Raw genomic sequence first — 8,802 nt, forward strand, 5'->3', positions numbered from 1 at the left:
TTGAGCTCCTTAGGGGGCTCTGTAGTGTTACCATATAGTACAACAACTGAAAGAGGGAACTATATTATTTAGATTTATAGGGGAATAAATCAACTCTTAGGCTGGATCCACATTTCCCATAATGCAATACAAACCCCGGTATTAAATTTACAAGCCCAAGTTGATATAATGGCATCATTAAGGTTATTTTGTAAGATCTGCCAAAGCTGCAGAGGTCAGGTACAACTGTTTTCATAGACTGACTCATGTTGAGTAAAACTGGTCTTGATATTTAAAATAGGATGGATTTCCCATTTGCCAATTAAGGTTTTAATCAGAATGAAATCTGAATCAGAAAAAGACCTCTCTTCAAGAAGTCAAGGCTTTTCCAGTTTAATCTGAAAATGTAGTTTAGTGGTCCTTTAAAGCACTATAACAGTATGTAGAACCATTTCAGCAAGAACCATTTTTTGCAGCAGTGTAGAATGGGATGGGTGGCAAGGTGGAAAGCTCAGGTTTCCAAACATTGTTTTTATTGATTCCCCATCTGTCACTAGACAACTACCGATTATTGTGAATTAATCTGGAGATTATTTTACTGATTAATGGATAAATAGTTTGGTTTATAACATGTCAGAAAATACTGAAAAGTTTCCCAAAGTGATGTCTTTAGATGCCTTGTTTTGTTTAAATTTACTCGCTTAAAATATATTGAGTGAAATTAAGTAAAAATTGAGTGGAAATAAATTGATTAAATAAAATGTAGTTACATCTATGCAATTAAATTAGATCAACTGAGTGAAATTAATCCTACCAGTTCAGTTGCAGTTACATGTATGTTTGTCCAGATGCATACATGGTTCACACACATCTTCAACTCAGCAGAACAAACAATCTATACAATTACCACAGTTCCATGGTCGCCACCCACCATTAGTGTCACAAGTTCAGTATCCAACTAAATGTGATGGTCACAATCTCCCCTTATGTTTCTGAGTTATGGCTTTCAATAATGGCCAGAAGTGTTGTTTGCAGAACATTATAATGTCACAGTGAAGTTGACCTTTGACCTTTTGGATATAAAATGCCATCACTTCATCATTTTATCCTGTATTAAATTTAGTCATAAACCGAGAATGAATTCTTGAGTTATGGCCAAAAACATGTTTGGTGAGGTCACTGTCACCTTGACATTAGCCTACCAAAATCTACTCTGTTCATTTTGAGACCAAGTGAACGTTTGTGCCAAATCTGAAGAATGGGAGAATGGGCATTCACAAGAATTGGACAACCTGAAAACATAATGCTTCCGGTCACGGCTGTCGCTGGTGCGGAGGTGTATAAAATAACTTAAAATATATAAATCCACTGTCATGGCAAACAAGCACATTCTGAGCACTATGGGATCTTAACTTACAATAATCCAACAAAATGTGTTAAGAATTTTATTTATAATATTCCAAATGGGATGGGTAGAGCTATAGTGGCTGGCATGGACAATGCAATAATGAACAGCAAGCTCAAACAGTATTTAATGTCCTTATTCACACTGATCCTGAGGTCTGAACAAGCTATGTTGCATCAATATCTCTGTTCAACATCTTTCTTCTTGTGAGTCATGCCCCTTCGCTGCGGCTCAGTCTGTTTGTTGGGGAAAAAAAAGACCTATATTTTTGACTATATGTTGCTGCAGTGTGAAATGAAAGAAGAATCTCAGGAATAGGAGTGAAAGCTGACAGTGTTATCCTGAGAACTGCAATTTAATACATCACAACAGGACTCAGACTTTGACTAAACAGATTAATGTCATAAAAGCATCAGAAAATAGTATAACTTTATTCTGCTTTGTCAACAGCCAGGTATTTACTTGGGGAAAAAAAGTAACATATATAAAGAATTCAGCACTTTTGTAAAGTTATTAACATTTCATTATGTAAATACAATAACTTCAACAATTAATATTCAAAATGAAGTGCAAATATAGAAAGATGCATCAATATAACCACCCTGGCTTGTTAATATTCATAGTCTGCACCGATCTCAAATTAACTTACAGCGGTCTTTAAATTATAGCCAAAGATTAATCAGTTCTGCCGAGAAGAAATATGTATCGTACAATCAATCAGTCTCATCTCATTTTTGGCAGTTTTTCAAAAGCCTACTTCCAAAATCTGCATGAATCCATACAGATGTGCAACATTATTGAAATATAATTTAAGTGACATTCAGTCTTAAATCCATTTGAACAGCTGGATCCAGCAGAAACACAAACAAGTACAGAAGTAATTTTTACTTACATAAAAAAACAGCTCAAAAAGGGGGAAAAAAAGTTCTTCCAATTAATCATTTTTCAGTGCAAAACAAAACGGTTCGATTGTGAAAGTAGTACGGTGTTAAAAATGCTGAAATCATCATTTCATTGACATACATTAATAATAGTGCCTTATGTATTCTGTAGAGATATTTCATATCAGTTGCTGACAGTCTTAGTCATTACTACCTTAAAAGGATAAGTCTGGTAATATTGTATATTTTTCTTATTGTCAAGAAATCCAAGAAGACCAAAACATAGAATGAATTTAACCTACTCACATATTATAGTTTATTCCTCTGCCCCCTCTTCCAATGTTAAATTATCCAGTGTTGCACTTGGTGACACGTTTCTTCATTACAATAAACACAGGCACTGTAGTTTAAGTCAATCCCACATACACCATCGTGCTGCTGTAAACACTGTAGTCCCAATACTGAAAACAAAACACAGTTTACTCCTGTGGCGAAACCAGCTGTAAAACTATGTAGCCTTTGAAAAATAAGACTAGATATTCTTGACCTGTTTAAAGATTCATTTCTTTTAGTAGGAACCATTGAGCATGGAGCTAAGTGCCACAAACAGGGTAGGGAAGTCAATGTATTGAGACACCAACGCTTTTGGTCATTTCATAGGATTTTCTGAAACAAACAAACAAACGAAAAAAAAAAGTAGAATATCACCAACCTTATCCTCGAAAACTGAGTCACATCCAGTCTCACATTTGGTGAATTAATCAATCCATATACTCCTTCAAAGTGAAAAGAATCAATATCTAAACATCAAATATAGTAGAAATAAGGCCGAGAAAGTCTTTTTAAAGTCATACTCTGTCCCTATGTTAAGTTTCATTTAAGGTCAAATTCATGTATTTTCTCCAATCATCCAGTTTATTCATGAATTCCCCACATTTTGGTCTGAGCTTGAGGGGTTTGACGCCATATCCATATCCTCCAACTCTTTCCCATTTCTCTGTTCATCCACAGGTTTGTCGGTGCTCATCAGTGACCCATTTGTTGCTGACACATTTTCCTGCGACATGTCTCCTTCTTTTTTATCTAGCACTTGATTAAAATCAGTCCTTGGGATTTTTTCCTCCCTCCCAGAAGAAAGAGAGGGAGAGTGTTTTGAGGTCTTATGGGGTGTTTGTGCTGACGGGCTCATTTGACCAGTGGCTTTATGAGCACCAGCTTTTTCCTCCAACTGCCCACTGGCTGAGTCCCAAATAGAGCCGTTGCTTGGCAACACCTTGTTATCTTCTCTCTTCTTCTTCGGTGGTTTTTCAGTGTCTATGTCCCCATCTGTTTGCATACTGTTGTCTGGCTCCTGGATGGTATCCTTTGAGTTGTTGGTCAATTTGTGGTCACTGTCCTCACTGGGCTCAGTTTTTGCCACCACAGTGTCAGGACTGGGTGACTGATCCATTTCATCAACATCATCTGTAGAGTCATTTCCATTCCCTAAAATTTCCTTATTAGGCTCAGCTTCTGTTTTTCCATTTCCAACAGTCTCAGCTTCTTGTTTTGGCTCAGGGGATGCCTCTGACAGTTTGTTTTTGTCTTTATTTGCTGTTTTATCAGTTCCTTTCTGAGTCTTTGTAACATTATCCAATCCATCCTCTTTTTGTTGCACGACTGCCTCTCCATCTTTGCTTTTACCCCGTGAATACACTTCATCTTTTCCATCTCCATTCCCAATGGCATCAGATCTTTTCTCTGCCTTCCGGAATTGTTTCTGAATCTTTCTGGGACACCACACAAACTTATCCTTTGGCTCAAAGTGAAGGTAGGCAAAGCGCACAAGCTCCTGACGTTTCTGCTTGTCCAGCACAGCAAACAAGAAATAGTCAAGCACGCTGCGTTTAACACTGCTAAGGGTCTTCTTGACCAGAGTCTCTTCAAGAAAGAAGCGCACAAGTGGGGCCTGATAGCGCTCAAATCCCAGCTCCCCAAGGCTTTTCAGGATGCGAGTGATGCGCAGGTTGTTGTGCATATTCCTGCAAGAAGTCAGACGGTTGAAGCTGAAATTACAAACAAAAACGTACATATCTCAGAAGTTGCTTAAGTGACAATATCTAATACTTACCGTTCCAGGTTGCCAAAGCGCTCCTTCCAATTTTCTGCACGTTTCACTTCACCTGTCTCTTTGTTGACCAAACGGATGCCGTAGAAGCCCAACATGAGTTCATAGGACTCAACTAGTCTCCTTTTGGCATCCTCATTCTTCTTAAAAGCCTAAGGAGCATATAGAGTGGAGATAATATAAATTAGAAAAAATTGTGCAATATTTCTACAGCTTTTATGATCATGTAATGACAGTAACATGGGTCAAAACATTTGAATAAATAAATGAAAGTCATTATGTTAAGCAGATATGCAGTTTCCCAAAGCAGTAGATAAGAGCGAGTGCATGTGCATGCCATTGAGTTTCTGAACGTTAGCTGTCTCTGGTACTTAAGTTGATGCTGAATATACTTTAAAGGAACTTTGCTTATTGAACTGTCTGTAAGCTGTGCTGTGTATTAAAAACATCCATCATAAGCAAAAGCATAGAAAAGAAGATGTTTTATACTTGGAAGTGTTCATTTGAAAATGAAGCTTAATGTGCAGCAAAAGGTCTACAGCTTTCTGCCCTCTATACTTCATGTTACTGTGTGGAAATGTAAGAAGGAAAGCTTTGATTTAGCTGCTTCTCAAGGCAGACATTATTCTCTTAAACACGCATCTAACCTAAAATGAGGCAGGGGTGGTTCTTGTAAATTTCATGAATATGCTCTAATCTATTGTGAATTTCTGTATAAACACCTTTAAAATAAATAAATAAGAAAAAGAAGATATGGAACCTGAAAATTTAACATCAGGTAAGTGTCAGCTCAGCCAGAAGAGAATATATTAGGCAAGAAGGAGTGGGGAACGATACAATAGAAACTATCAGATCAGTTTCTGCAAATCAATCATTGAATTAGTGCTTGCTTTTGTTATTTTCTAATCTAAACACAGCCGAATAAAAACTTCAATAAATCATGCAGATTTTGTTTCCTCCTGCAGACTCTGGGGATTCTTAAAATACTGTTTGTCTCCTACAGGTCAGAAAGAGGCACTTGTTAATCTGCAATCATTTCCAAGAGCATCTTCAGTTACAATGCTTTTCGTAAACACTTCTTAAGCTTAAAGAAGGTTCATAAGATCGATTATACAATGATGCCACCCTGAAGGTTTCTCAGACAAACATTTTCTTTACAATGTTAATAAATGGCAGTGTGTGCTTAATAGCTCATGAGCTTACTTGCGTCTAACAATGCAAGAAATAATGTTTGGGAGGGTTTGTGATAGGGAGTGAAAAGTAGGTCAGACTGATGGGGTGAACCCCAGTCTCCCCCTCTGCTCCTGATGGCAAGAAATCTTCTGCTTTGACTCTTTTTTTAAAAACATTACTCTCCACGATGACTTGACATGACTAAATCTAGTAAAGGTTTTTTTATTAAAACTACAGAACTGCAACCAAATTTTGTGCTAATGAAGTTGGAAAAACTATTTAATACCACAATGCAATATTTCTGATGCACAATTTTACCAGATGTGCAGGTTTCAACTTCTACAGTAGTTTTGGGGGCTTTTTGCCTTTATTTTGATAATTGACAGTAGAAAGGTGATGGAAAACAAGTGAACAGAGATGAGTGATGATGTGCAAGTGTCTTAAAGGCATGAGTGTTGTCGCGGTCTAAGGGTTTAACCTATGTAGCTTGTTCTGGAAAGAATTTATCACTCAAACAATGACCGAAATTATTTTACAAAAACTATGGCAGCTCCTCGATTCTCTGGTTGACTGAACATAGCATTTGGAGCTTTTAAGATATGACATCTCTAGCCAAAGCATCAGAAATTCATGATGCTTTGGCTCACTGGCTTTGTGCTCATCAGATATTTGCAGCATCAACATAACTGGTCAAATAAATTTGTTGTGTTGCTTTATGTTGAGCCAAAAATTGCAAGTCACAGCTGACAGCCAAATTCTGCAGAATAAACTGTTTGGCTGAGCATTCATTTAAAGGACTTGTTGTTTCCTCTTACCTCAATTTCCTTCTTGGTGAGTTCTGAAGCCATGTAATTAACCCCCGGTTCTCGCAGTGGAAACAACCTGCCAATGGCAGACGATTCAGGAGAGAAACAACACAAAACCAATTAACATCTAATGAAACTGTACTCTAATTTAATGATGATATTCTTGGTGATTCATCCTTGAAAAACATCAAATACAACTCTGAAGCCATGTAAAGCCACAAAAAACATCCTTTAATAAACAGTTTAGAAACAGCACACAAAAGTAAACACTAACAGCATTACAACCCTCTGAATATCACTGGAATAATATGTAAACTTAATCACTGTTTCTCTTTTGGAAAGCTCAAGTGACAGGTAAGACTAGAAAACTGTTGACTAGAAAAGAGGCGAATGGTTGAATAATACATACCACTGAATGTAGGAGTGAACTCTCTCCAGTCTTTTGTAGTCATTTTTCCATTCCTTAAGAAATGACTCAATGAAGACATCTGTGCCAAATGAAAAAAAAACAAAGTAACTACAAACAGAACTTTACGAAACACTGAAAATACCATGTAAGAATGTATGAATAAATTACCATCAGGAGCGGAGGGAAATTTATTGAGATAAAACTGCAAATTATTCATTTTGTCTTCTGAGCACTCATCATCTGTAAGATTCTGTAAAAACAAACAAACAAAAACATAATTTCATCACTCTTTGTTGTTATAGACAAGCTGTTATGTATTATTTTGCCGTTACTTACTGGGTATCCTCTTCTGTAGTTCTGCATGTCCTTTGCTGCCCTCATGTTTCTGGGCGTAGGATGCCACTGCAAGTAAAAGTGAAAGTAAAATAACTACATCAAATGTTTCACTGTTGTATAAATGCATCCTAATCCATGGCAACGATGACACGTCGTGTTTTCATTGCTAATGATGGCATATCATGTAATGTCTCTAATACCATAAAAACCTGGCATAACGTTATACAAGTTGATGTATTTAAGGCCAAGCTAATCAATTCCCCAATCCCGCAAAGATTTTCACAATTCTAACTTTTAAAAAATGTTATCTGTGAATTACTACCTATGGATAGTTATCGCTGTAAGTAGCCCAACATAATCATATAAACGTAACGCCAGCGATTTTATAATCCCCCAAAAGTGAGCTAACATCAGTGGCTATTGGCTAGCTAGGCTAGTTAGCAAGCCTGCAGCAGTCAGGCATAAAGCTAACATTAGCTTTCCAGTCTTGGCAATAATACAAACGCCTGGCAGGGTGGGAAAGCAACGATTCAGAAGTCAACATATTCCACGATATGACAGCTTCTAGGTGAGTTACGGGTTGGCTTGGTAATAATGAAAGCACGTACTAAAGTCCAACCAGATTTGTTTTTGTCTTGACTTGACCGACGGGTTTGGCTCTCTCCGGCCGGGTCGTCTCCATCACTCTCTGTGTCCCAGGTCGAGTCGTACTCACAAACACAGTCGTCCTCCATTATTAACAACACAGTTATATTATTTGCTAGAGATAAGTAAACGTTTAACCTGGTTTAGCACTACAAACGGAAATGAATCAAGTTACAGTTGCATGTTCAGGTTAGACGGGGACGGCCCTGACCATCCGTCTTTCCAGTCTACCATCGTCAGACAGCGGCACTGTTGGCGGCTGCAGTGCTGATGCTGCCTTCAAGTACGCCCCGTAAGTAGCAAATCTAACTTCACACAACTTGACACACGTTTGCGTTCGCCATTACTTTAATCGGAAACGGAATTAAAAAAAAACAATTTTGTGGCATTTTATGCTAAAGAGTATAAAACCCTAAACATGTATTGTTGATTTGCTGCCTCACGGGATGAACATATAGCTACAGTTTAAATTATGGAGAGTTCATCACTAGTTGACCTCAGGAAGGTATTTATTCCTTTTTGGAATTTTTCCTTCCCTTTCCTGGCAAGTCTCATCAGAAACATCTGACGACACTGCAGTTATTTGGCACTTATTTATGTGTTATTAATGAGCCTTCGAATGAACATTTAAATTTTCCCGAGACAGTTGAAGGCGGCACACTTGCAGTGTTGGTTGATGGTGATAAAAACTGCAAACCAGCTGATGAGTCAGGCAGCCTATCTTAAGTACAAGAAAACTCTTTCACTTGACTGTTATATAACAAAAAGCAACAGTCAGGCTATGATAGTCGTGCAGATAACTAATAAACTGACAAATTAAAAACTAATAACAATATGTAAAGTAACATGAGAACTAGGCCTATTTTTATTATATATTGCCTCACTAATGTTGAATTTTGGACGTTGGTCATTACTATCACATAAGACGAAGTAAAGCAACAAATCCACTCATTGGACAAGGTGGAACAAGGCATGTTTGGTGTTCCTGCTTGAAAATGATGTCAAATTATTAAGATAGTTGATGTATTTTTTGTGGATTGACAAGTGGATTCATTGATTAA

At 37.4% G+C, this 8,802-nt stretch overlaps 1 protein-coding gene across 1 annotated transcript; it reads right to left on the reverse strand.

Annotated features, from left to right (window-relative positions):
• Positions 1–1,796: 1,796 nt before the first annotated feature.
• On the reverse strand, positions 1,797–7,995 carry ogfr (opioid growth factor receptor). Its single transcript, XM_023428674.2, has 7 exons — positions 7,705–7,995; positions 7,097–7,162; positions 6,929–7,010; positions 6,761–6,839; positions 6,361–6,427; positions 4,376–4,524; positions 1,797–4,286 (listed from the first exon to the last, which is right to left on the reverse strand). The coding sequence occupies exons 1-7, from the start codon at positions 7,828–7,830 to the stop codon at positions 3,185–3,187; spliced, it is 1,671 nt and encodes a 556-aa protein (XP_023284442.1). The 5' UTR covers positions 7,831–7,995; the 3' UTR covers positions 1,797–3,184.
• Between the last annotated feature and the right edge of the window lie 807 nt (positions 7,996–8,802).

Source organism: Seriola lalandi, unplaced genomic scaffold (assembly GCF_002814215.2).
Source record: "Seriola lalandi dorsalis isolate HSWRI2012SDOR001 ecotype SW California unplaced genomic scaffold, Sedor1 jcf7180002054884, whole genome shotgun sequence".
Lineage (NCBI taxonomy): Eukaryota > Metazoa > Chordata > Actinopteri > Carangiformes > Carangidae > Seriola > Seriola lalandi.